At 54.5% G+C, this 27389-nt stretch overlaps 2 protein-coding genes and 1 long non-coding RNA gene across 3 annotated transcripts in view; 2 read left to right on the forward strand and 1 right to left on the reverse strand.

Moving 5' to 3' along the window:
* LOC140629483 (transcription intermediary factor 1-alpha-like) overlaps nt 1–27389 on the forward strand; it is a 116153-nt gene that overhangs the window by 54895 nt on the left and 33869 nt on the right. The window contains exons 5-6 of the mRNA XM_072818988.1: nt 1201–1277; nt 24737–24931. Of these exons, the coding sequence (XP_072675089.1) occupies nt 1201–1277; nt 24737–24838 (179 nt within the window). The 3' untranslated portion in view covers nt 24839–24931. The remainder of the gene's footprint in view (nt 1–1200; nt 1278–24736; nt 24932–27389) is intronic.
* LOC140629494 (uncharacterized) lies at nt 8151–9208 on the forward strand. Its single transcript, XR_012027324.1, has 2 exons — nt 8151–8814; nt 9000–9208. It is a non-coding gene; the product is annotated as an uncharacterized lncRNA (long non-coding RNA).
* On the reverse strand, nt 17062–23873 carry LOC140629490 (uncharacterized). Its single transcript, XM_072819008.1, has 8 exons — nt 23232–23873; nt 22643–22746; nt 22211–22328; nt 21696–21824; nt 19950–20143; nt 19301–19357; nt 18394–18587; nt 17062–18161 (listed from the first exon to the last, which is right to left on the reverse strand). The coding sequence occupies exons 1-8, from the start codon at nt 23871–23873 to the stop codon at nt 17698–17700; spliced, it is 1902 nt and encodes a 633-aa protein (XP_072675109.1). The 3' UTR covers nt 17062–17697.

Consider the following 27389-nt stretch of genomic DNA (forward strand, 5'->3'; position numbering starts at 1 on the left):
CCTAGGAGTTTGATGGAATCTTGTCTCCCATTTAGATCTTCCATCCATTTTGAGTTTCTCTTTGTGTCCGGAGGTGTGAGAGAACGGTCCAGTTTCACTCCTCTGCGTGTGGCTGTCCAACGTGTCCAGCAGCCTTTAGTGAAGAGACTGTCTTTTTTCCAGCGGATGGTCTTTCCTGCTTGGTCGAATGTACGGTCTTGACTGTAGAGTTGAGGGTCCACTTCTGGATTTGTCTCTTCTGTCCCATTGATCTGTGTGTCTGTTTTTGTGCCAGTACCACACTGTCTTGATAAGCACAGCTTTGTAGCACGACCTGAAGTCCAGCATTGTGATGCCACCAGCTGTGGTTTTCTTTTCTCATACTGCCCTGGGCATTCAGGGACTTTTCTGATGATTCCACACGAATCTTCTGATGATTTGTTCCAGCTCTCTGAAGAGAGCCCGTGGTATTTCTGATGATAGGGATCGCGTTCCATGTGTAAATTGCCCTGGGTCACGTGGACATTTTCCCAATATATATGAATTGTTCCAATCCAGGAGCATGGAATGGTTTTCCATCTCTTTGTGTCTTCCTCAATTTCTTTCAGACGTGTTCCGTGGTTTTTCGGGTAGAGATCCTTTATCTCTCTGGTTAGGTGTATTCCTAGGTATCTCATGCTTTTGGGTACAATTGTCACTGGGACCGATTCCTTCATTTCTCTTTCTTCAGTCTCATCCTTGGCGTATAGAGAGGCCAGTGATTTCTGGGCATTGATTGGGTATCCTGCCACGCTGCCAAATTTGTTGTATGAGTTCTAGCAATCTTGGGGTGGAGTCTTTTGGGTTTTCCAGGTACGGTATCAGTCATCGGCAAAGAGGGAGAGGTTGACTACTTCTTTGCCGATTTGAATGCCTTTTATTTCTTTCTGTTGCTTGATTGCTGAGGCCATGACGTCTAGTAGTATGTTGAGTAGACTTGGTGAGAGTGGACATCCCTGTCTCTCATTCCCGATCTTCGGGGAAAGGTTCCCAGTGTTTCTGCATTGAGGATGATTATTTGTCGTGGGCCTTCCTTTCCATCGATGGCTTTGGAGATGCTGGGAACGTTCCCTCTATCGCTGTACTCTGAAGCATTTGGATCAGGAGTGGATGCCGTATTTGTCAAATGCTTTCTCTGCATCTATCGAGAGGATCATCTGGTTCTTGTTTTTTCTCTTGCAGATCTGATCAGTCACACAGAGTGTTTGTCGAGTGTTGAACCAGCCTTGCGTCCCGGGGATAAATGCCACCTGGTCACAGTGAGTAACTTCTCAATGTACCGTTGGATGCTATTCACTCGTATCTTGTTGAGAACATTTGCATCCGTCTTCATCGGGGATATCGGTCTATAACTCTCCTTTTTGGTGGGGTGGGGTCTTTGCTTCTGGACTTCAGGTGATGCTGGCCTTTTAGAACGAGTTTGGAAGTATTCCATCTCCAGAAGCTTCAGGTGGCCTCACTGTAGTCTCTGTGGCGGGCTCTTGTTTTGGTTCAGGAGGTAGCTCAGTGGCCAGAGTCGTTCACTCCACTGAGGCAGGTGGCTGCTCTGGCATTTGCGGGAACCCGATAGCATGCCCCTGGGTGTGCTCTTCTTCCAGGGTGGCCTTGGATACAGGTAGCTCTTGCAAGTCGGAACAGTGAGTCAGAGGTGTTACCACCACGTGCATTGGTTTGGTCTCAGCAGCTGGCTTCTCGGCTCCCTCCGTGACCAGCTCGATCACCTCTGGCTCTGAAGCTTTAGCAGGCCCCGAGGTAGGAGCTGGGGTCGGTTGTTGAGGTGGTTCTGGATATTGCACAGGGGAAGACACTAGTTGTTCCCCTGAGCTGGGTGGCTGCTCCGGCATGTGGCGGACCCTGATAGCATGCGCCGGGACATGATGTACCACAAGGGTGGCCAAGATTGCAGGTGGGTCCTCCTTGTCGGGAGACTGAATCAGTGGCGTGACCACCTCGTGCATTGGCTTGGTCTCAGCAGCTGGCATCTGCGCTCTGGCCAAGCACTCAGCACCGACAGCCCTGCCCAGCTCGATCACCTCAGGCCCAGAAGCTTCATCAGGCCCCACCTTCGGAGCTGGGGTGGGCTGCTGCCATGGTTCATGATGTTGCTCAGGGGCCGAAGCTGGTTGCTGCACTGAGGCAGGTGACTCCTTTGGCATGGCATGCCGGGGACGTTGATAGTGGGTGCCCGGGGGAGCTCTTCTTGCAGGGTGGCCAAGTGTGCAGGTGGCTCCACCAGGTTGGGACAGTGAATCAGACATGTGACTGCCATGTAAATTGGCTTGGCCTCCGCAGCTGGCATCTCGGCTCGGGCCAAGGACTCAGCACCAAATGCCATGCCCGGCTCGAACTGCTCAGGCCCATAAGCTTCAGCTCGCCCCAGTGTAGTAGCTCTGGCGGGCTCTTGATTTCATGTAGGATGTTGCTCAGTGCCCGAAGTCGGTTGCTCCACTGAGGCAGGTGGCTGCTCCGTCATGTGGGGGATCCCGATAGCATGCCCCTTGGCGTGCTCTTCCTCCAGGGTGGCCGTGGGTACAGGTACTTTTTCACATTTGAAATACCTTATTGCCTATTTGCTTATGTTAAAAAAATAACTGTGTCCAAAACTTAAAGATTCTTATTTACTGATGCATTTAAATCTTTCTCATAATGATGTATGGCATTTAATGTAGTAGGGAAATTGTTCATATCGGTGCCTCCGGCAGCTTTTCCTTCTGTACTTGTGGTGTTCCTGTTTATATCATTTGGATATCTTTTGAAAAACAATGACATTCTTAGAACCCTGAAGATTTACCTGGTGTTTTTTTTTTTTTTTTTTTTTTTTTTTTTTTTTTTTTTTAGTGTCATACATTTCCATTTATTGGACCTAATGAATACATTAGTTAAATGTTTGCTTATTTTACATAAAGGGCCTGTTTCTTTTTTTTGAATTTTTAATTTATTTTTTTTTAATTAATTAATTAATTAATTAATTAATTTATTTATTTATGATAGTCACCAAGAGAGAGGGAGAGAGGCAGAGACAGAGGCAGAGGGAGAAGCAGGCTCCATGCAGACAGCCCGACCTGGGACTCGATCCAGGGTCTGCAGGGTCACGCCCTGGGCTGCAGGTGGCGCTAAACCGCTGAGCCACCGGGGCTGCCCTCGCTACCTCTTATATGGTGCTACTCACTGCAGAAATGACAGAATGAGCATGGGACTACTCTGTAGGCACAGTGAACATTTCCCAAAGTCTTCAAAGTGCACAGTCCCTTCAGGGTAGTAGACTAGCTGTGTTGTGTTACCTTGGGCCTGTATGTGTCAGTCGGCGGTAAATGACCGAGATCATGTGGTTTTCATCAATATTAACACTTACTGGGGCACCGTTTCTAAAAGGTCAGGAATGACGGAGCGAAACATTTTCCCGAGAATGCTTTATAAGACGCCTTGAAAACATGAAGCAATTTAACCCACTTGATAGATAGTCTGTGGCTGCTGAGGTAAGGCTGCATGTCCAGAGCGCAGGGCATTGGCAGGAATACGGAGCAGCGGGGCCGCAGTGTGCGCAAGCCCCTTTCGGGGCTGGGGGGCTGGGGTGCCGGGGGCCGGGGGGCCGGGGCCGGCTGAGGATGCGGCTCGGCCTGCGTCGCACACCTTCCATCGTGGTCCTCCTTTCTCTTTTGTGGAGAACACTTCTTTGCACACTCGAGTTATTCGTCAATCATCACACATGTGTAGACTGGTCTAGCGATTTTCTGGTAGGAGCTTGTTTTCATATTTAGGCCCTCGGTTTTTATTGAGTCACCATCAGCAGTGATTCGAAAAAATCCTCTCCGTATTTGCAGGGTTGGAGATTTGTTTGAAACCTGACCATCCAATAAGTCGTTCTCTGCATGCCGTGTGACAAATGTGTAGCGTTACCAGCAAAGATCATATTAATTCCTTTAATTAACATGTGACTCGAGAAGTCTCAGATTAATCAGCACATGACTCGTGGTTATTCGTACCCTTGTGGGAGTTTTTTTGCCACCAAATGCAAATACCAGGCTAAAAATACTGCTTTGTTTGTACATGGAGCGACTATTCATCGCAATAGTCCTGTACATCTAAGAGAACAGAAAGTAATTAAAATGTTGATCACTATAGTAAATCTCCGCAACGGCTGCTTGTTTGTATTTCATATGTGCTCACGTTTCTGAGAAGTTAGCTCTTGCACAACCACCTACCATGATTATCTGATATCCTCCAGAAGGTTAGCTGGGTGGTTTCCTATGTTACTTAGGAAAAACTTTCTTTTCGCAATCGACAATGTCAGCATCAATTTAAAGTGTAACACTAAGCACGTGCTTGCTCTCTGAATATCGCCCTCCAGCCACCCTGCCGAGGATCTGGCCGTGACACTTTGAGGAGATCATCGATCCTCACTGTTCATGGCACTTTGCCTGCACACCCGGGCTGCCTGGGCACCTCTGGATCCAGCTGCCGTTGTTTCTGTGACCCAAGGTGCGCTGACCGTAGCAATTTACATTATGTGTGCAAATTAAAAGTTACCTTGCAACAGCAGTTTACTTTAAAAAATGACCTCGTTTTCCCCCATGTTAAAGTTCTGTTATGTTATAGGAGTTGCATTTTTGTATGATGCAAGGATCTTTTTGTAGGACATAGTCACCCGCCATGATGAGGATAGGTTTCTTTTTTCTTTTCATTTGGGCTTAGGTCGGAATCTCCATAAGGAAAATTATCTTATCTTTCATCATCTTGTGCTCTATCAGAATATATATATGTGCTATTTGATTGCATGTTTTCAATTTAATTACATTTTTTTTTACCAGATTTAAGTCTAAAATAATTGAACTTGTCATATATTGCTGAAAATCTTTCTTCTTTCTGCTCCTAAATTCTCCACTTGAACTGTCACAGTGGTCTGATTTATCCTGTCCTGTTTATAGTTGTAGTGATAGAGAGAAATACCTACTTACCATTTTCAATGCAAATTGTTTTAGTTGCAGACTGCAACATGAGCATACTGTTAAATCTAGCATTATCCGAGTTTTGGATACCATTAGTATCTTTTCTTTTCCTCACAACTTTTTATGTCTGCGATGAGGGAAGGAAAATAGAAAACTTCCAATCATTAACATTTTATGATCCGTTAGGGTAGAGACCTGACTTGGGCTGTTCAACCAAAGTTTTGCTGTTCGGGTTTGAACAGTGTTAACTGGGAAACGGCCACCCCATTAAAGAGTGTTCCCCCCAGTATTGGTAGAGACAAAGTAAAGTCAGATACACGCTGTATCTGTCATTTTTGTTGCAACTTACTATTGTTCTTCAGTTTCTGATTGTTCATTATTTTAAGGCACATGTGAGCCTTGTGCAAGTACATTGAAGTGTCGTGCTCTTTTGGTGAGAAAATCTTTTGTATTTATCAGAGAGCACATGGATACATACGGTATATAAGATTTTTCTGTTTCTGACGCACTTTTTTTTCTTCCCCTAGAGATGTAGAGCTTTGGGGATCATGAACAGTTTTCATCCTGATTTGTAATGATCTGTTTGTCCGTAGATAGGAAAATGTTATGAAATAATACTAAATATTCCTAAGTAAGATTATACCTTGTAGAGATCAAAGCCCAACATGCATGCAGTTAGATTTTGGTCATCTTCCGGAGCAGTGAGTATGCGTGGTGTACGGTGGCCATAAGCACATGTATTCCGTGTCGGCTGTCTCTTACCTCGGTCTACTTATGTTTTCAGTAGCATGGCTAATGTTCATTATAAAATCTTGATCTTATCCGTGAAAGTCTGTAGTAAATGTAAACTTTCAAGTGTTTGACAGCGGCACGATCCGCCAGGCTGGAAAGCTCATTTGACTAATAGGTCGTTGGCCTACTCTTAATTCAGCCTTTTGTCCATCCAGCTGCGTGACCTTGTGTGCATTCCTTTAAATCTCTGTCTCTCGTCTGTGCACGTGTGGGATTCCGGGGGAGCTGGAGCTGGGGTCGCAGCCCCCGAGTTCCCTGTGTTCCACAGCAGCTGTACTTGCTTGAACAAACCTCCTTGACTCTCCGAGCCTGGTTTCGTGCTCTGAACCCCTGATGTGATCAGATGCAGACTGTCGTGAGGATCAATTGAGGCAATAAATGGAAAGCCCTGTGAGGGGCTTGTGGCGAGGAAAGCTCTGTGTAGGCTTATTAATCTCTAGTACCTGACTTTGAACAACACCATTACTTCCTGATGAAGTACTTCATCAGTACTTCCTAATGGCCGACCTGATGCAGCGTCGGCCAAGTTATTTAACCTCTTAAGCTCCATTCACTCAACTACAAATATGGAGAATTCCTCTTTCTTCCAGAATTCTCATAAGGAGTGAACTACATGAGGTTAAGTACGTAACATATCACAGCAGAGTGACATCAGGTCTTCCTGTCCTGTCACTGGGTATCACCTCTGCCTCGTGCATTTTCATCTAGTGAAAGCTTCCTGAGGCCCAGCCTCATTTTAAGTTCTGGGGGAGAGTGATGAGCAAGACAAGGACTCTGTATTTCTGGAGCTGACTTCCTTGTGGGGTCTCAGGAAATAGAGGAGTGAGCCAATCAGTAATTTCAGAAAGCAGTGGGTAGTGTGGAGGAATGATGTTGGGTGACAGGCAAGGAAGTGACGAGGGGTAGGGGGAGTCATGGCAGAGCTTAGCGGTTGCAGATAGATCTTTTGCAGAAGGCAGCCCCAGAGCGTTTTGTAAAGACTTTTCTTTGAGATAGTCGTAGACTCCCATGCAGTTGTAAGAAATGACACAAAATATTACCATGCAGAGTACCGTAATACACACATAACCAAACTAAAAGTCCGAGCATTCTTTGTGAGGCATTGAGAGTCGAATCTTGAATGATGAGAGGGATTATGTCAAAGAGCATTCCAGGTGGAGGGAATAGAGAGGTGCCGATTCTGAAGTGGGAAGATGTTGGGGTGTTGGCTTCACTGAGCAGGGCCAGTGTGGCTGTGACCCTTGCATGAGGGAACGAGGGCTTTTTGAAAGGTTGAGCATCCAAGCCACTGTGTCCTGCAGGGCCTTGACGGTGGTGGTGCGAGACTTGTGTTCTTTGTGCAAGCAATCACACTGGTTGTGCTTCAGCAGAGTGCTCAAGATCTCCCTCCATAATTTGTCAAAACTATCACCCCCTCCCCATTTTTAAAGTGGACCTCAAACATTTTCGTCTCAAGTATCAACAATACAGGATGGAGTTTCTAGTGTATGGGAAAAGTTGACCTTATAAAAGTATTTTATATCTCAGTATTGAATATGTATCCAATAGGACGTTACTACCATGATAGTTTGATGCTATCATCCCTTTGAACTTTACCTGACTGAGCTCTCCCTTTTCACTGTCAGAACAATTATATTTGCTTTTCTTCTTGAACTCCTGTCTCTTTCATTTCCTCCATAGATTTTATTTTATGGTTTTTATAATGGGAAGATGTTTTAATAAGTATCCTGTCATTTGTGTGTATGTGTGTACATATAGAGACCCGTGTATATACACATGGAAGTAAGGTTTCTAAAGTTTTAGTGTCTTTGGCTACAGTATTCTAAGTGTGAAAATCGGTCAGAAAGAATTGTTATCATAAATAGTACTGATGCACAATTGATATAAACTGCAGAATTAATAGTATGATTGGTAATTTTTAAACATGAAATATAATGCCATTGGGATGCCTCTCTTAGCAAGATGGAGAGAGAGTTTATAAAATTTCAGTTCATGTACCCATGAATGAATACTATGACCAGGGTGATGTAAAGTCTGGTGGAAATTAATAGTAAACATAAGTGATATGCTGTGGGGCTTCGAAATGAAGTTTGAATGATTATTAGGTATGTTGTTTGTATATTATATATGTTTATAGTATGTCATTACAGTAGGATGAATTACACTGTTTTCGAAGTCCATGTAATGTTAACAAGGGCATGCTAGGAATGAATAAGCAGGAAGGTGCTTACCTTCCTGATGAGGGGGTAGATGTGTGTAAAAACTTGATACTGTTCCTCTAAGTTTGCATAAATGTTTACGTAACGATATATCTTATGTTATATAATATTAAATATATATGTATATATATTTTTTTACTGATATATATATATATCAGTTCTGAGAAATGATTCTTTGACTTAAAATTGGTCTACTGGAAATTCATGTAGCATCTTTCACCTCTTCCTCCTTGAAATGTCACAGAAAATACGTAACTGAGACAGACCGAGGCATGTGTGAGTGGGCGGGCTCTGGCTCCTGACTCAGCACTGTGACTTTGTAGATAGTGTGTGTGAATTATTTCCCGGGATTCTTTTCTTCTTTTCTTTTTTTTTTTTTTAAGCCAAACCTGAGGTAATTCCATGCTTAGAGACAGTATAGGTCTTTGCCGTGAGCTTTCTGCCTTGGTGAGTTGAGTTTCCGCTGTCTGCAGCCTTTCTTTCCTGTTCTCTTTGTGCGTGGCTCCCAGTCAGCTTGACGCCCTTCCCTGATGATCCTTCGGGATTGAGGAGGCAGGATCTCTCAGCAGGAACCGCCACCACTCTCACCATCCCATCGTCACTGTCCCTGAATTTAGGACAGATGAATTTAGGCCAGGTGGCGTGTGTCTGCTGTCATGCTCCTCTTTTTATGGAAATGAACGCAAAGAAGGAAAGACTGGATGTTCTGTCCCAGGCTCAGTGACGCCTTGACTTTAGAAAGGCTTTGCGGTTAACAGGGATTCTGTGGTGTTCCAGTGCCTTTTACCACTCACTCTGGAGCACAGTACAGGAGGAGCAAGGAGGAGGCCTTCGTTCTGGTAAGTGACAGAAAAGCGGCGGTGGGGTAGGATGTGATGAGGGCGAAATGGCATCGGGTGCTACCTCAGGAGCTTTCGTCAGCTTTCGGGGACAGGAAGGACTAGCTGAGCCAGGGATCAGGAATCGACAGCTGTAAACCATCTGGACCTAACTGCTGTCTTTCAAAATTCTTCACGTGCCCTAGGAGTGTGTGGAGGTCATGGTCTGAGTCGGAAGGTGGTGGCAGATGGACATGTAAGCGCACACGTGTTTTCATTCTGCCTCTTGAATGTGGGAGTTGGTGTCTTTCTGCAGTTTGGGATCCTTGGCTGTTCTCTCTCTGGACGTTGCTTCTGTCTCTGTCCCTCTTTTCCTGGGACCTCAAGTAAAGTATCATGGGCCTTTTGCTGTGGACCGTGTGTCTTCTGTTCTTTTCATTGCTTCTTCTGCCTACTCTCCAGTTTTGGTATTGTCTGTGTGCTCTGTCTCAGAACCCACGAATCTTGTCCTTTCCTATGCCATCCGAGTTTTCTGTTAAGCCATCAATGAATGTTTGATGAAAGATAGTTTATTTTATCAATCTAGAATATCCATGTGATTTCTTCATATGCATTACACTCTCCTCATTCAGTTCTCCATCTGTTGCATCCACTTCTGTCCATCTTGTTACCTGTTTTTCTTACCAAGATGATCTTACTTACTTCACAGTCTTTGCTTATTTTTATTCTGAATTATTGGTTGCATTTTCCTTCCCGTGTACGTTTCTGGTAACTCTTTGGATGTGTGCCTAACACGGTGAATGAACGAAAATCGAGGGCCAGATGGTTTATTTGGTTGGTCGATAGTCCCTTCTTCTCTTTGGTGCATCGAGCTGGCCTTCGGTGCCCCTGTAATTTGTCCCTGTTTTTCCCCTGTGGACACTCTGTGTTTTGATTGAGACCCACTAGTCAGAAGCGGGCTCTTTGTCCTCAGCACTGGAAGGCCTCACAAGCACTACGCTAGTCCTTTCAGGGATTTGGAGCGTCATACTTAGTCTTCTGCCCCATGCAGCTCAGTCGTCTGGCAGCACCCCGGTGGGTGGGTCTGTGTTTGTGGGAGACCCGTTCTCGCTAGCAGAGGCTCATCCCGTAGGTACTGTGAGGCCACGGTAACCTTCGCTCGGTCCCGTCCCCTTCACCTCCCACCTTGCCAAAGCACAGGTCCTGTGGGAACGTCAGCCTTGCATCTGGGCCTCCTTGAGTTTCCAGTGTGTCACTGTATGGTGGTGGTGTCCTCTTATCCCAGTGGAGCTGATGTCCTGAGCTGGAATCGGCAAGTGGCCTGGGGACAAAATGGTGCCCCATCATCAGCCTCCCCAGTGAAGGGCTCTCTGTCCTCTGCACGGATCCTTTACCTAGCTCTGGTCATCTGACAGCTTCCTGACTATCGCCAGGAGCACGTCTGTGCGTAACCAGCCTTTTCTGGTTGTTGGGATGGAGGCTTCAGCTTGCACCATGTATGTATGTATGTATCTTCTCAGGAAGCGGAAGTCCCTGATTTAATAAAAAGCTTAGAAATTGTGATGTGTTAATACCTTAAAGATGGTGGTGAGCAAGTTCTTGGTAACTGATGATGCACATAGCGAGTGCCCCATTACTGCTTTTTAAATTGGATGCAGAGTTCTTTGTTCACTGTACACAAGAATGTGTGATTTTTTTCATTCCTTTTTTTAGATTGTATTCAAATTCAAGTTAGTTAACATATAGTGTAGTATGAGATTCAGGGGTAGAATGGAGTGATTGATCGGTTGCATATAACACGTAGTGCTCATCACTTCACATGCCCTCCTTAATGCCCATCCCCCAGGTACCCCATCCACCACCCACCTCCCCTCCAGTGACTCTCACTCTGTTTCCTACGATTAAGAGTCTCTTATAGTTTGCCTCCCGCTCTGTTTTTATCTCATTGTATTTTTCCTTCTCTTCCCCATGCCCATCAGTTTCGTTTCTTAAATTCCACATATGAGTGACCCAGAGGGCTGACACACCCAGCCAGAGAAGCAGGGCGCCCGGGGCGCAGGGCAGCCCTGAGCCAGCAGGTTTCCCGGGACTTTACAGCAGCTGCTGTGGGAGGCTGAGGTGGGGGGCGCGTGGAGGCAGGAGGCGGGGCCGAGTCCTGGCACCTTCCCCACCAGAGGCCGTCTCCCTACATGCAACAGCGGGCTGCCCCCAAACCCTACACGCAACATGTTCACCAGATGCCCAACCACCTGGGGGTTGAAATGGCAGGGGTCCGGAGCACCCTGGGTGAAGGAGGACCCAAGAGCTGTGTGGGGCCCCGCCTGGCCCCTCTCACACAGCCCTGTGGCTGCTTCTGCAGCAGAGCTCCTCTTCACTGGGGACCCGCCGGCCTGGGGTCTCCTGTCCCGGGCCCCCCAGACCACTGGACAGCTGACAGGTGGCCCCCGGGGCTCCTACGCCTTTGAGCTCGAGCACGAGCTCCTGTTGGCAGCCCCTCCGTGGCACCTGCCAACCCAGACCCTCTGCGGGCCAGGCACATGGTGGAGGGCTCTAGGCCCCTGCTGCAGGCTGCCAGGAGACCCCACCCAGGCCACGCGATGGCCCCGACCTGGGCAGTTTCCCAACCACCTACCTTGCAGGAGAGCCTGCCCCAGACCGCCAGCCGCCCCACCGCTATACCCACACCAGGACCCCTCCTCGGAGAGAAGAACCTGGGCTGTTGGGGATCGGTCGGCAAAAGACGCCAGGGGCCTACCCCCTGACCTGCAGAGCGTATGCCGGTACCAAGCCTGTGCCACATGGATGGCAGAGGCAGGGAGGCCCCACTGGAGCAGCATGGGGGGGGGAGGTCCAACACCAGCTTCAGGGTCATGCCTTCCTCTGTCGCCCTCACACCATGTTTGCATCAAAACGTCCCCGAGTGCATCCGGCTCTGGCTAAACAGCGTGGGAAGCAGCATGACGGAGAAGGCGGGAGGCCCGGCCTGGTTTCGTCCTCCATGCTAGCCAGACGGGAGACCACCCAGCCGGGACAGCCCCGCCAGGCTGCTGTACCTGCCGACCTGGTAGGGTGACACTCACCACGTGCCTCCCAGCGTGGGCTCCAGTGTCCATGGGCCTGGTCCCCTCAGGGCAAGGGGAACACACAAGGCCATACCCAGGTCCGGGCTCAGCGGCAGAGGGCAGGCCAGGGCAGCTGTCAGGCTGCACACAAGCCGACCTCTGGAGGCCATCCAGCCCTCAAGAATCACATCCAGGAAAGGAACTAGGCGGGGGGAAGGGGAGGTGTGCGGGGGGTGGGGGTGATGGGGTGCCGGGCACTGATGGGGGCACTTGATGGGGTGAGCACTGGGTCTTATTCTATACGTTGGCAAATTGAACACCGATAAAAAGTCAATTACAAAGGAAAAAAAAAAGGAACTGACACGTTTCCTAACTGATGGGAATGCTAAATCCCAGTTAGATATTAGCAAAAATTAAAGATATAACATTTTTCCATTGATGTTCCATGAAAATAAAAAAAGGAATCACACCCAGGGAGAGCACCAGGGGCTTGAGCAGACGGCTGAGCAGGGAGCAGAGCCTGAAATGACGGTGTTACCCCCCCACACCCACCGAGGCTGGGACAGGTGCCAGCGGGAGGCCCACGGGAGCGCCGCCTGCCTGTGGGGAGACCCGGGTGGCTGTGGGTCTGTCCTCAGGTGGGCAGTCCTGGGCTCACTCCTCTCCACACCGCAACTGCCGCCTCCCAGACATTCCTTTCTACGTAGAACATGGATACTGTTCTCCCTCCCACACGTTTTGGGGCAAACTGTTGAAAGATGGGGCCTCTCCTCCCTGGCAGATAATCTCTGGTCCTGGGCACTTGTGCGCTAATGCCACCACGCATCCTCCATTGACTCGAGAAGTGTCGCCAGAGCCTGCCCAGAAGCACGGTCCCCGGGACTGGAGTGCGGCCGACGTGCTGTGCCCGGGAGGGTGCAGGCAGATGGGTGAGCCCAGCACCGCAGGGCGAGACTCGCTCCACGGGGTGCCGGCGGGGGGGGCGGTGTCCTCTGGCTGAAGCTTCGGGATCCTGTGCTCACTTCAGCTTTTCAGAACCTGCTGGAGACCCATGTCAGCTCTGCAACGAAAATCCTTTTTTCTTGAAAGCTCATCAGATTTCTGAAAACCACAGGTTAGAGCAGGCACAGTTCAGAAGACACTGAGGAACCCCTACGGTGGCATCTGCTTTGTCCGTGAGCCAGGGACCTCGTGGCTGGAGTTCCGGAAACGCACACACGCAGAGAAGAGTCTCGGAAGCAAGTGACACACACGGACGCCGAAGTGCTTAAATACAGATTTATTGCAAACCGACACTGGAGAGGGGGCTTCGCGGGCGGGCACCCTGGTCTCCGCGGACCTCGGCTGACTGAGCCCAGTGGCCAATCTGCGGCGGCCGGTCTGGAGAGACAAAACACGCAGGCTGCACCGGCTCCAGGGCCCAGGCCGGCAGCAATGGGCAGAGGACACCCACGAGGACGGCCCGCCATCGGCCGCATGGCCCCGTGCCCCAGCCCGCCACTCTGACGCTGGTGAGCCGCTGCCACGGCAGGCGGGGTGGGCCGAAACGCAACACTGAAAACGACGTCAGATAGAGAAGACGACAGACCATGGAGTCCATGGCTCTCCAGTCTCCCGAGTAGCTGGCGTACGGTGCACGTCCCACGTCGTCACACCAGAGACCCCGACGAGACCATCGAGGCCGGTTCTCACGCACGTGCGTGCCATAAGAACCCTGGGACATGGGACAGGTGTGCAAATCCTGGGGACCCTGAGGATGGGCCTCAGCAGCTCCAGCAACAGGCTGCGGCCCAACTATGGGGGCAGAGCTCTGCGCCCCCTTGGCGATGCTCCTCCCAGCCATCTGGTGTCTGCACCTCCTTCGAAGGCACGAGAGCCACCCGATGCTTCCCAGGGGCTGCTTCGGACATACTCAGGAATCCCCACGCGTTTCTGGCCACCGGGTGCCACAAACCTGCCCCCACACGACGGACGAGTCAGCTCCCGCCTACTCAAGCCGTTTGAAGGGGGCCGTTTCTGGAGGAACCATCACCTAGAAAGGAGTCCTCCGCAGCCCCCAGGACAGCCCCAGAGGGAAGGTCCCAGGAAACCTGCCAGCTGACAGCCCCACAGAGCAGCGGGCACGCGGCCTGCGGGCCTGGGGTAGCTCAGGCCCCACGGGCAGAGCAGAGGCAGGAGCAAAGACCGCGGCTGTGTCCTCCGAGGGCACCCGGTCGGCTCCCCGAAAGGACCAGGCCCCACAGAGGATGTGGGAGGACAGTTCCTGCTGCGTCTGTGGCCTACTCGGGAAGGTGTCCCCACATCCGGCAGCACCGACCAAGAGCCCCAGTCTGGTCTCCCCGACGGGGCTGAGCAGCCGGCGGACGCACACACACCAAGAGAGCGCAAGCAGGAGTGTGCAAGAGAGATGAAGGCGAGGGCCCCCCGCGCCCCCCTCGGCAGCAGCCGGCCCATTACCCGCTCCCCGGGCCCAGCACGAGCAAAGGAAGCAGAGCCCACGCAGCAGCAGCAGGAGGAGAGCGGGTGGCCGGCGTCTCGCTCGCCCCACGCTGCTCCCGACAGGGTGGAGACGCAGGGCCGGGCGCCGCGGGTTCACCCTTCTTTTTAAAACGATTTTTTTTATTGGAGTTCGGTTTGCCGTCATGTAGCATGACACCCAGTGCTCATCCCACCAAGTGCCCCCCTCAGTTCCAATCACCCAGTCACCCCAACCCCCCACCCACTTCCCCTTCCACTACCCCTTGTTCTTTTCCCAGAGTCACGTGTCTCTCATGTTTTGTCATCTTCACCGATATTTTCACTCATTGTCTCTCCTTTCCCTTTATTCCCTGTCAGTAATTTTTATATTCCCCAAAAGAATGAGACCATATAATGTTTGACCTTCTCACATTGACTTATTTCACTCAACGTAATACCCTCCAGGTCCCTCCACGTCGAAGCAAATAGGGGGTATTTGTCATTTCTCTTGGCTGAGGAATACTCCATTACATAGGTAGAACACATCTTTATGCGTTCGTCTGTCCATGGGCACCGAGGCTCCTTCCACAGTGTGGCTATTGTGGACATTGCCGCTATAATCATCGGGGTGCAGGGGTCCCGGCATTTCACTGCATCCGTATCTTTGGGGTAAATCCCCAGCAGTGGGATTGCTGGCTCGCCCGCAGCTCTATTTTGAACTCTTTGAGGACGCTCCACACAGTTTTCCAGAGTGGCTGCCCCAGTTCACATTCCCACCAACAGTGCAGGAGGGTCCCCCTTTCTCCACATCGTCTCCAACATTTGTTGTTTCCTGTCTTCTTAACGTTCACCATTGTCACTGGTGTGAGGTGCTATCTCATTGTGGTTTTGCGTTGTGTTTCCCTGATGGCCAGTGATGCGGAGCATTGTCTCATGTGCTTGGTGGCCACGTCTGTGTCTTCCTCTGTGACATTTCTGTTCATGTCTTTTGCCCATTTCATGATTGGATTGTTGGTTTCTTTGCTGTAGAGTTGAATGAGTTCTCTAGAGATCTTGGACACTGGCCCTTTATCTGACGGGTCATTTACAAATATCTTCTCCCATTCTGTGGGTTGTCTTTTAGTTTTGTTGAGCGTTTCTTTTGCTGTCCGGAATTCCTCATCTTGATGAAGTCCCAGTGATTCATTTTTGCTTTTGTTTCTCTGCCTTCACGGATGTATCTTGCAAGAAGTTGCTGTGGCCAAGTTCAAGAAGGGTGTTGCCTGTGTTCTCCTCTAGGATTTTGATGGCTTCTTGTCTCACATTTAGATCTTTCATCCATTTTGAGTTTCTCTTTGTGTGCGGTGGTGTGAGAGAATGGTCCAGTTTCATTCCTCTGCGTGTGGCTGTCCAATGTTCCCAGCAGCCTTTAGTGAAGAGACTGTCTTTGTTCCAGTGGATGGTGTTTCTTGCTTTCTCGAATATTAGTTGACCATAGAGTTGAGGGTCCACTTCTGGATTCTCTGTTCTGTTCCGTTGATCTGTGTGTCTGTTTTTGTGCCAGTACCACACTGTCTTGATGAGCACAGCTTTGTGGCACAACTTGACATCCAACATTGTGATGCTCCGGCTCTGGTTTTCTTTTTTCATATTCCCCTGCTACTTGGGGTCTTTTCTGATTCCACACTAATCTTCAGATGATTTGTTCCAACTCTCTGAAGAAAGTCCATGGTATTTCGATAGGGATTGCCTTCCATGTGTAAATTGCCCTGGGTCACGTGGACGTTTTCCCAATACATGAATTCTTCCAATCCAGGAGCACAGAATAGTTTTCCATCTCTCTGTGTCTTCCTCAGTTTCTTTCAGACGTGTTCTGTAGTTTTTCGGGTCGGGATCCTTTACCTCTCTGGTTAGGTGTATTCCTAGGTATCTCATGCTTTTGGGTGCAGTTGTCAATGGGACCGACTCCTTCATTTCTCTTTCTTCAGTCTCATTGTTAGTGTATCGAAATGCCACTGATTTCTGGGCATTGATTTGGTATCCTGCCATGCCGCCGAATTTCCCGTATGAGTTCTAGCAATCTTGGGGTGGAGTCTTTTGGTTTTCTAGGTACAGTATCATGTCATCTGCGAAGAGGGAGAGTTTGACCTCTTCTTTGCCAATTTGAATGCCTTTTATTTCTTTTTGCTGCCTGATTGCTGAAGCTAGGACTTGTAGTAGTATGTTGAGTAGCCGTGGTGGGAGTGTACGTCCCTGTCGTGTTCCTGATCTTCGGGGAGAGACTCCCAGTGTTTCCCCATCGGGAATGATATTTGCTATGGGCTTTCCGTAGATGGGTTTGAAGGTGCTGTGGAATGTTCCGTCTATCACTACAGTCTCAAGAGTTTTGATCAGGAATGGATGCTGTATCTTGTCAAATGCTTTCTCTGCATCTATTGAGAGGATCATCTGGTTCTTGTTTTTTCTCTTGTTGATGTGATCCATCCCATGGACTGCTTTACGAGTGTTGAACCAGCCTTGCATCCAGAGGATCAATCCCACTTGGTCATGGCGAGTAATCTTCTTTATGTACTGTTGGGTCCTGTTGGCTCGTATCTTGTTGAGAATGTTTGCATCCGTGTTCATCGGGGATATCGGTCTATAATTCTCCTTTTTGGTGGGGTCTTTGTCTGGTTTTGGAATTAAGGTGATGCTGGCCTCATAGAACGAGCTTGGAAGTATGAATGGACCTAAAGTACCACGATGTATTATTTAAAAGCATCAGAGTCAATTTTGCATAAAGTTAACTTATCCTTTATTACAAATAAAATTCATGAAGAAATTATGAAAAACACAAAATACAGAAACAGCACAACGAAAGGGGAGGGGAGGCTTCAATTGTGCTGCAGCCATCACGAACTGCTGCTCGGGGGCCGAGCCATGTGGCCCCACTGAGGCAGGTGGCAGCTCTGGCCCTTCGATGAACTCGAGAGCCAGCGCCGGGACCTGCTCCTCCTTCTGGGGTGGCCAAGAAGCAGGTGGCTCCTCCAGGTCGGGCCAGTGAATCTGAGGTATGACCACCAGGTACCTTGGCTTGACCTCAGCAGCCGTCATCTCGTCCCAGGCCTAGCTCTCAGCACCAGCAGCCGGGACCGGCTCGATCACCTCAGGCCCAGGAGCTTCAGCAGGCCCCACAGTCGGCCTCGGGCAGGCTCTTGCCGCGGTGGTTCCGGGTGTTGCTCGGGGTCCGAAGCCGTTTGCTCCCCTGAGTGAGGCGGCTGCTCCGGCCCATCGATGACCTCGATAACCGGTGGTGGGGCCCGTTCGGCCTCCAGCGCTCCCAAGGGTGCAGGTGGTTCTTCCGGGTCAGGACAGGGATGGAGAGGTCTGACCATCACGTGTCTTACCTTGTAAGCGGCAGCTGGCATCAGGGCTCGGGCCGAACCCTCAGCTTCAGCAGCCGGGACCAGCTCCATCCCCTGAGACCCTGAAGGTGCAGCAGGCCCCACAGTCGGCCTCGGGCGGGCTCTTGCCGCGGTGGTTCCGGGTGTTGCTCGGGGTCCGAAGCCGGTTGCTCCCCTGAGTGAGGCGGCTGCTCCGGCCCATTGATGACCTCGATAGCCGGTGGTGGGGCCCGTTCGGCCTCCAGCGCTCCCAAGGGTGCAGGTGGTTCTTCCGGGTCAGCACAGGGATGGAGAGGTCTGACCATCACGTGTCTTACCTTGTAAACGGCAGCTGGCATCAGGGCTTGGGCCGATCCCTCAGCTGCATCGGCCAGGACCAGCTCCATCCCCTGAGACCCTGAAGGTGGAGCAGGCCCCTCCGTCGAAGCTCGGGCGCGCTCTTGGGGTGGTTCACGGTGTTGCTCGCGGTCCGAAGACACAGTATCATCTCCAAGAAGACAAAGTATTATCACCAGGATGGACTTTCCACGTTCCTCTCAAATCAAGGACCCTCTTCCCACCGCTCAACGTGTGTGAGTGCAAGAGCCCTGGGAGGTCTCCCCAGACTGCAGCCCGTGGGGATGGGGTGTGAGCCTACCCAGTGCTCCTGGCCCAGCAGCACGGAGGCTTGATCTGTGTGGCCCACCCTGTCCCCACTCGGCCACCCCAGTCCTCCTCACCTCCACCCTGAAACTCCGCTTGATGGAGGTTTCTTAAATATTCAGAGTAACTGTTGACTCGACGGTCCAGCGTTGAGTCTGGCAAGTACTGCCCCGTGAAATTCATCAGCTTTGTCAGGGCAGGAAATTCTGGGGGATCGTCGAAGTCCTCCTCGTAGTAGGTCAGCCAGATGGTCAGGAAGGAGGTCATGGTGCTGGGGAGGGACAGGTGGGCAGAGGCGTCAGAAGACAGGGCTCCCTCACACAGAGGTGTCCCGGGGAAGCCCGGCAGGAAACCGGGGCCCTCGGCCTCCCGCACGGGGCTGTCGGAGGCAAGTGCTGTTCCTTGTCCACCTGCCACCTGGCGGTCCTGCCTGCCACAGGCCTGCTCACTGAGGAGGGGCTGGCACGAAGCCTCTGTGCGTGGGAGCCCATGACCAGCGGTGTGACCATCACTGTCTTTCCCAGGGAACCTCCCTCCCGTGGGTCTGCCCTGCCTCCCTCACGAGGGGCCCCCAGGGGGTGTCCTTCCACTGACTCTAATCTCCCCCGGGGCGGGGGCCGTCTGGTCCGTGAGCACTCACTGGCTCTCCTGAGCACCTGCCATGCACCCGGGTCCAGGTGCCACCAGATTGGTGAGGGTGACGCTCCCCACACCCTCTGCTCTGCGTCCCAGGTGTGGGGCAGACAGGGTTGGGGGGGATGGGCATGGAGGAGGTCTCCCTTTGGGGTCCCAGTGCTCTCCCACAAAGCCCGCCCGCACCTCACCCACGGGTCTCCTTTGCTCTTTTCCTGAAGGGGCCTCAGACCTTTACCCTGCCACAGGAATTGCTGACGGGTGAGGGTCCAGCAGCCCCTCCGACCCACAGTCCCCTCGCTGCCCTCCTGGAGAGGGAAGGCCCTCCTGCATGAGCCAGAGCTCACTCACCTTTCCCAGAGCATCTGGATTTCTCCTTTCTCGGGGGACGCTTGGATGCATCGATACCTAGAGGAGGGCGGGGGGCCTCACATGAACCGTCCTGTGGACCCGACCTCTCCTCATAGTTGCTGTCACCCTCTGAACCCCAACTAGTCCAGAACCCTGGGAGGCCATCAGCTCTGTGCGTGGGGCCACGGGCAGCTCCTAGAGAAGCGTCTGCACCTGCTGGGTCCTCCTGAATGCTTGAGGAATGAAAGGGCTCTGGCCAGGCCCATGGCCTACATCCGAGTGGGCCAGGGCGCCCCGGTGTCCCCGGGGACCCCTACCCTGAATGCCCCAGGACACAGACCCCAGATGGACTCAAACCTCCCTTTCAGTGGCAAAACAGGCCAGCTCAAGACCCTGGTGACGGTGGGGAGGCGGCACAGGCTTCGTCATGGGGAGAGAACGATGACTGCTGAGCACAATCACAGCCCCTCTAGCCGACCTGCCACAGGCCTGGCCCCAGGGGCTTCCCTACAGGACCCAACAAGGCCCTGTGTGACTCAACTCCAGTCAGAGGAGCAGCCCCAGGGGCCGGGAAGTTCAGGAACATTCCCAAGACTCCCAACCAGTAGGTGGCCCATCCCCCTGGGCTGTGGAGGGTCAGGGTGCTCACTTTGCAAACAGCAGGTCCAGGATCTCTTCGGTGGTGCCAAATTCAGGATATGTTTCCATAAATTGAACAATGGAAAGGTCGTCCAAGCACAGCAAGGCGGGCACCAGTTCTTCTACCTGCTGCTCCAGCAGCTCCCTCCGGCTGGGGGTGGTCGGGAAGATCCGATTCTTTCTCAGGGCTGAGGCCCTTTCAGCCTGAGGTGGGACAGAGGGGACGTGCAGCCTGCACTGTAGCCTCCAGACCACCTGGCAGTTGGAGCGCAGACCAAAGCCCGAGCTCTCAGTGGCTGCGGGGGGCGGGGGGGGGCAGGAGTGCCCACAGCAGGAACACGGGGCTTGACGCCTGCGGCTCAGTCACTAGGCATCTGACTGTGGGTTGTGGCTCAGGTCATGGTCTCAGCATCCTGAGATCCCGCCCCTGGCAGGCTCTGCGCTTGGGGCAGAGTGTGCTTGAGGAGCCTGTGTCTCCCTCTTCTGCTCCCTGCTTCTCTGCCTGTCTCTTAAACAAACTATCCAATAAGGAAATAATCTTAGAGGATAAATTTTCAAAAAAATTTGGATCAATACAAGGATCTCAAGTGGGAGGGGTGAGTCTCCCAGGGCCGCTTGTCAGCTGAGTTTTGACAGCACCTCCCTGCATTAACGGCTTCACCCCTTGAATTTGACCACACGTCCCTGTGTCGAGGTGCCCACACGGAGACCTTTCCTTGGGTGGGAGGGCCCAGGGCGTGAGGGCTGCAGGATGTTCAGCGCCACCCTGTGATTTGGCAACAGAAGGGAATCGCATCGAAGTCCTGCATCAGTGAAGGGCTCAGTGGCTGTTGGGACCAACTGGCCTCTGACATGTTGTGCAGCACACGAGGCCCCTGTGCCTGACCCCGGGGGGACGGGGGGCAGGGATGCGCTCCTTCAAAACCTAACTGCAGAGCGATAGACATAGTACAGTGAGCCCCGTGTCCCTTTGGGCAAAAGTCTCCCAACTCACCAGGACCATGCTCAAGCCTTGGAGAAGGTGGGGAAGGACGTCAGGCCAATGGGGCCTCCTGGGAGCACCAGTTAGGAGAAAGCATAGCACAGTGCAAACTACTAGAGAGCGTGTGCGATGAGACACGGTGTGTCTCTTTTTCAAACGTTTTTATGGGCAGCCCGGGTGGCTCAGTGGTTTAGCACTGCCTTCAGCCCGGGGCGTGATCCTGGGGACCCAGGATCCAGTCCCACATCAGGCTCCCTGCGTGGAGCCTGCTTCTCCCTCTGCTTGTGTCTGTGCCTCTCTCTGTCTCTCGTGAATAAATAAATAAAATCTTTAAAAAGAAAGCATTATAAAAAACAGTTTTTATTATTTATTCACGAGACACACACACACACACACACACAGAGAGAGAGAGAGAGAGAGGCAGACACAGAGAGGAAGCAGCAGTCCCCATGCAGAGAGCCCGAGGCGGGACTCGATCCTGGGTCTCCAGGATCAGGGCCTGGGCAGAAGGCAGGCGCTAAACCACTGGGTGACCAGGCACCCCTGAAGGCTCTATTCTGATATTCCTACAAATCTGTGCCCAGAGACTCTGCATCTGGCCCTGGCAGGGGCAGGGCCATGGGGGCAAGTTTGGGGAGAAGGGGAATCCAGACTCCTGTAGCAGCAGAAGTCTAGGGGGGAGCCCAGGGGAGCACAGGCTGGCTTCTGGGACCCGGGGCCCTTCCTGCTGCATCGGGGCCCTGGGTGTCGGGTGGCCCCAGCCCCTGCACTCACCTTCAACCCTTGCAGGTCTTCGGAGGATGTGCTGGACCCTGGGGTGTGGCGGATTTTCTCTTTCCTCTTCCACCGGCACTCATATTCCCGCGCGGCGCTCCGTATCTCCCATGTGGAGCTCTGTAAAGACTGCAGGGCAGCCAGGCAGGAGGCCTGAGCGCCCGGTCTGGCCGCCTCGGCCGGGCCGCACACCCAGCTGACTCCATTGCAGACCCACCACAGCACAGCCGGCACACACCTCCCTCAAGGAGAGCAAAGGGATGCTGCTGCAGGGCCTTGGGTTAACTCCGAGTCGGGTAAGAGGCGCCCCGGTAATCCTGTTTCCACCCTGCCCACCGTGACATCAGGGTGACCCTGAAGGGATCACCGGGGAACCTGCTCCCCTGCAAGGTCCTCCAGCCTGGATGCGACCTGCCCACACATCCCTGGTTCCCTGAAACTGAAGAGGAGGGGTTGGGGCTGCCCAGGATGGCTGGCACAGGTGGCCTGGCCTGGCCTGGCCTGCTCTGTATTACCCTCCGGCACCTCCTGAAAAACTCCCTGAGGCGTTGGGTTTGACGGTCGCACCAACAGCTCCACCATTCGAAGCAGCCGCATTCCGGGGGTTCCTCAAGATCCTCCCAACTGGTATATCTATCAGGGAACATCTTTCAGTAGCAAAAGTCTCCTGAAAGTGAGCCTGAGGTGGGGCTGCACTAGAATGTAGCCCCGGGCAGGGGTTCCAAGTTCTGTTGGCCTCTGTTGTGAAAGAAGTGACCTCACTGCCTGGGACCCCCTCCCTGAGTCCACTCCTGGAGGAAGCTTCAGGAGCAGCGCTCGGGGCTGCCGATGCCCCCCCCCCACCCCGCAGGCAATGGCCTGTGTGCACACAGTGACACAACCGCACCCCTCTCCACAGGCCCCAGGGAAGGACTGTGTGCAGCCAGGGCCCCAGCCTGGAAACACACCTGGGTTCAGACGCAACTTTCCATTCTTCCCTGGTTTCCACCCCGGAGAAGCCGTTGTGCCCGTCGGGGATGGTCTGCCTCTTGCCTGTGGCATAGGGATTATCCTAGCAGGTGCTTCCTCCAGACGTCCCCAGGCCACTGTGGCATCATATCTATGACATTGGAGGCGGGTGTCCCATGCAGGAAATACCTCCCACCACATGTTCTTCCTTGGTGTGTCCATGCGTCCAGGCCCACAAGGTCCCTGTGTGCACACACGTGGGCACCGGTACCCTCATTCTGGAGGCCCAGAAGATGACAGTGCCACCGGGGCAGGGATGGGCAATAGCTTCCCACGATCCTAGGCTCCTGAATCCAAGGCAAACCCTACAGTAGGTGTGGGAGTCTTGGCCTAGAAGGTGTGAGGCCGTCCTTATCCTGAAACCCTGCAGCCCCGGTCTGATCGCTGGGAGGACGTCCTGACGCCCAGGACACGGGCGAGGCTTGGCGGTGGCCCCTGGTGCCATCCGTGGGCCCCAGGCCTGGGGACAGGGGACGTTGGGAGAGGGCTCCCTGTCCTTGGCCTGCCTGGGCGTCCTGGCCTGCCTGCCCACTGGGGACGATGGGGACGGCGGGGCGAGCGCTCCGGAAGAGCCCGGAGAGAGCCCAGGGCTGCCTGCTGGCTGGAGGCCTGGCGAGTGTGGCTGAGGAACGCGGGCCGGCAGACTCCCGGGGCCCGGCCCTCGGCTCCCCCGGGGCGGCGTCTGCCTCCGGCCATCTGGCTCCGGCTCCCCAACACCAGCAGAGGACAGGCCGCCAGCGGCCCGACCTTCGCGTGGGACACCCGGGAGCTCCTTTCCGCAGGCAGGGAGGCCGGCGGGGTCCTAACAGGTGGCTGCCACGGTCCCCCGGAGGCTGAGTGGTCAGAACCGGACGTCCCTGCGGCCAGCTTGCAGTCCACGGGGGAGCCGAAGGGCCGGCGGGCGCCCTGTCCTCCGACGTGGGACGTGGGTGGGGCTGCAGGAGGCGGGAGCTGAGGGCTCTCACGGTGAATTCTCAGGTCAACGTGTAGCCCCGGAGAACAGCCGGAGGGGTCGGTCCTTCTGGGCAGACGGAGGGCAGCATGAGCAGAAGCCGGGGGATGTGCTCTCAGAGGGGCTGCAGACCCCCGTGGGCCCAGGGCGCCCGCGACACTCCCCGTGTGAACACAGCCACGCTTCTCACTGCTTGTGTTCATTCTGGAAAAGGTCATCGTTTTTCGTGAAGTTTGCGACTTCCGTTAACGTGTAGCGGGCTTGCTGTCCCCTCTGGGAGAACGCCTGAATGCGTTTTGGGGAGCGTCTCCCTCGTATCTCGTGGACACACCCGTGGACCTGAGCCACTGGCGGGAAGGAGTCTTGTGAGGCCGTCTGCTATTTTAGGGACGCAGAGGGGAGCTTTACAGAAGTGTCCGAGGATGATCACAGGCGAGAGCAGCGGGTCAGCATGTGACAGGTGCTAGTGAGTCTGCCCCCGGGCGACGGCGAGGTGGGCGCTGACACTCTTCCTGTTGCAAAGTGCCAGAGTGGCAGTTCTGAGATGACCCTGGGTGGCGAGGTCAGGGCGCAGAGCCTGGTGCGCCCCTTGCGGCTCGGGTCCCGGCGGGTGACTCTTCACAGACAGCCGCCCACACATCCCGTGGAGGCCAGCCACGAGGACTCAGGTGTGCGCACATGCCCTTCGGGGGCCGGTGTCGGGGGTGTGTGGCACGATGCACAGGGGCCAGCAGGTGACGGTCTGAGGGGGTGGTCAGGAGGGAAGCTGGAAGAGAGAGCTGGCTCCAGGCTGGGGCTGTGTGGGTGTGCCAGCTGGGCCGCGGGGCGGGCAGGGTGGGCCCCTGCGTGGGAACCGACCTGAGTGCAGGTGTAGGGCCGGGTGGGTGCCCCAGGGTGACCCTAACCACAGCCCTGGGGGCCGCTCACCTTCCTGAGGCTGTCCTGGCCTCCTAGGGGGTCCCCTGCCTGTCGTGCTGCACGCTCTGTGGTCTCTGGCACCTGGTGGTGAAAGTGCAGGTGTCCAGGCCCCGGGCGGGTCACTAACCTGGGATTTGTCCTGTCGCCCCCCCTCCCCCTCCAGGAGAACCACTGTCGCCGCATCAAGATCCTCGGCGACTGTTATTACTGCGTGTCCGGCGTCACCCAGCCCAAGACTGCTGCGTGGAGATGGGCCTGGACATGATCGATACCATCACGTGAGCGCCCCGCGGCGACCGTCCCCGTGGCGTCCGCCCCCGCGTTGTCCCGTCCACTCTGCCGAGAGCCAGGCCGCATGGTGAGGCGCGTGTGCCTCTGGGACCCCCTCCTCTGCATTTGGCTGGGACGGCATTTTTTCATCCCTGGCCGTCCCGGGCATTGTCGGGATGGCGTTAGTGGGGCGGGAGGAAATACGCTTTGTCGCGTAGCCAGGCCGGGCATCCAGGGAGTCAGCCGGGTTCCGCTGAAGGAACTGCACGTGCTCGGCCTTGCGCGCCTTGGCGTCCAGGTGCCCCGTGCCGAGGGGCCTTCGAGGGAACAGGTGCGCGTCACCTGGACACCGCGGGCCGGCCGTGTCCACTTCTCAGCCAGCCTGTCTCGTCCCGTCAGGCAGCGGGATGAAGAGTTAGGGACCCTCGGTCGGGGTAGGGACGGCGTGGGGCCGGGAGGCCGCGCCGGTGGCTGGAGCACCCCCGTGCCCACGTCTCAGCAGCTCAGAGGGGTGGGTGCAGCCCCGCAGGACGGGCTTAATTCCCAGGGACCGCTGTCAGCATCCACACTCGGAGCTGAGAAGAGGCAGCAGCAGCGTCGTCTGGGGAACAAGAAAGGGGAGAGAGAGACGCAAACGAGAAGGCTCCGAAGTGTGGACGGGTTTGGAGGTGGGGCGACCAGGAGCCAGGCAGCGCCCTCGGGGACAGGGGTGGGGGCCCTGAGGGCAGTGGGTCCCTTTGCCAGTGGTGGCGGGTCTGCACCCGCGCCAGGGTTGGGCCGGGAGAGACCCCGGTGAGGCCAGCGTGCATCCAGACACTGGAGCCTCTGCCCTCGAGGGGGCGCTGCACTGGGGCAGGCGGGCAGGGCCGGGCAGGTAGCACAGGTGCGTCTCCCGGAGGGTTCGGAGGCTCCCCCTCGCGACGGCGTCCTCTCGTGTCCCCGGCCATGTCCCAGCCATCAGAGCGCCGGGCACCACGTGCCACGAATACGCCTGCGGTTCACATCGCGTCCTTTGTCAGCATGTGACGTCCGCCCCGTCGCGCGTCACCCCTTGTGTCACAGCCCGTGCTGTCTTGTGTGTCGTCGCGTGGGGCTCACGCCCAGCAGCTCTCACGTCGCGGCCACATCAGTGTGGAGCACAGCCTGGGTCACGTCGTGTGTCGTTCTGGGTCCTCCTGGGCCAAAGTGAGGTTGTGCAGGGGGAGGTGCGGGGAGGCAGGTGTCCACTCCCCCGTCAGCCGGTCACGGGTGCGTCCCCGGCAGGTCCTGGCCAGGGTGCCACCGACGGCTCGTGCCGTTGATGTCCCTGAGGGGGGTGACGCCGGCCGCCCCTGCTGGTGGCCTCCTGGGGGGACCTGGTGCCCCCGTCGCCCCCAGGTCTCCTTGGGTGGAGAGGCGCCCAGAGGCGTGCTTGGGTCGCCTGGCTGCTCACGCGGGCTCTGGGCCTGCCCTGGTGCGCCCCACCTTCGCCGCACTTGGGCGGCCTCGGAGGGATTTCTGTGACCGTCTCCTGGCTGCCCCAACCCGGAGTTCTGCACCTCCCCTCGGGCGTGGCTGCTGCTGTGCCGTGTGGAGAGGTGGATCGGCCACCTGTCTGCCCCCTGCTCCGTTCCCTCGGGGCGGTGGGGTCCCTTGGCAGTGTCTCCTGTCCGCTGAGGCTGAGCTCCAGGCTCCCCGACCCTGTCGGCCCTGAGAACCGACCTTGGCCTCGGAGGCCGCCCACCCCGGGGCCAGTGGGCATCTTCCCTGGCCTCCAGGGGCTGCCGTCTGCGTCGGCTCCAGATCCCCAGAAGCTTCCATGGCCTCCTGGGATTCCAGGGCCCAGTCTCTGTCTCCACAGACTGGGAGCATGTGCTGGGCGCCGTCCCGGCTTGGACGGGGGCAAGGGCCACCAGAGCCACAGCTCGGAGCCGGCCTCCTGCCCACGATGAGCCCCTCTTCCCTTCTCTGAGGGCCCCAGCGCAGGGCGCCGCCTGTGTGCATCCGCCGCACGGTGGGCCTCACGCAGGGACGGGCTCCTGGGGGGCCACTCCTGGATTGGACGGTTGGTCTCTTTGCTGTGGAGTTGCAGAGGTTCTTCAGCGATCTTGGATGCTGGCCCTTTATCCTACGGGTCCTTTGCACGTCTCTTCTCCCAGTCTGGAGGGTGTCTTTGAGTTTTGTTGTGTTTTTCTTTTGCTGTGCGGAAACGGCTCATCTTGATGAAGTCCCAGCGGTCCATTTCGCTCTTGTTTCTCTGGCTTTCGTGGCTGATGTCATTTGCAAGAAGTTGCTGTGGCCCAGTTCAAGAAGGGTGTTGTTGCCTGTGTTCTCCCGGCGCGTGTTGGTGGAATCTTGTCTCACGTTTACATCCTTCATGCGTTTTGAGTTTGTCCTTGTGTTTGATGTGAGAGGAATGGTCCAGTTTCATTCCTCTGCATGTGGCTGTCCAGTGTTCCCAGAAGCCTTTATGGAAGAGACTGTCTTTTTTCCCCCGGTGGATGGTCTTTCCTTCCTGGCCGAATCTTAGTTGCCCGTAGAGTTGAGGGTCCACTTCTGGATGCTCT

Source organism: Canis lupus (assembly GCF_048164855.1).
Source record: "Canis lupus baileyi chromosome 15 unlocalized genomic scaffold, mCanLup2.hap1 SUPER_15_unloc_1, whole genome shotgun sequence".
Classification (NCBI taxonomy): Eukaryota; Metazoa; Chordata; class Mammalia; order Carnivora; family Canidae; genus Canis; species Canis lupus.

What these genes read in the sequence shown, in the direction of transcription:
- LOC140629490 (XM_072819008.1), bottom strand. Translation starts at nt 23,873, where the DNA reads ATGACCTTTTCCAGAATGAACACAAGCAGTGAGAAGCGTGGCTGTGTT. An exon ending in GTCCCCATCGTCCCCAGTGG is followed by an intron (nt 22,747 to 23,231) that starts GCAGGCAGGCCA and finishes AGCACCTGCTAG; the next exon opens with GATAATCCCTATGCCACAGG. An exon ending in AGCGGAGTTTCAGGGTGGAG is followed by an intron (nt 18,162 to 18,393) that starts GTGAGGAGGACT and finishes GTCTTCTTGGAG; the next exon opens with ATGATACTGTGTCTTCGGAC.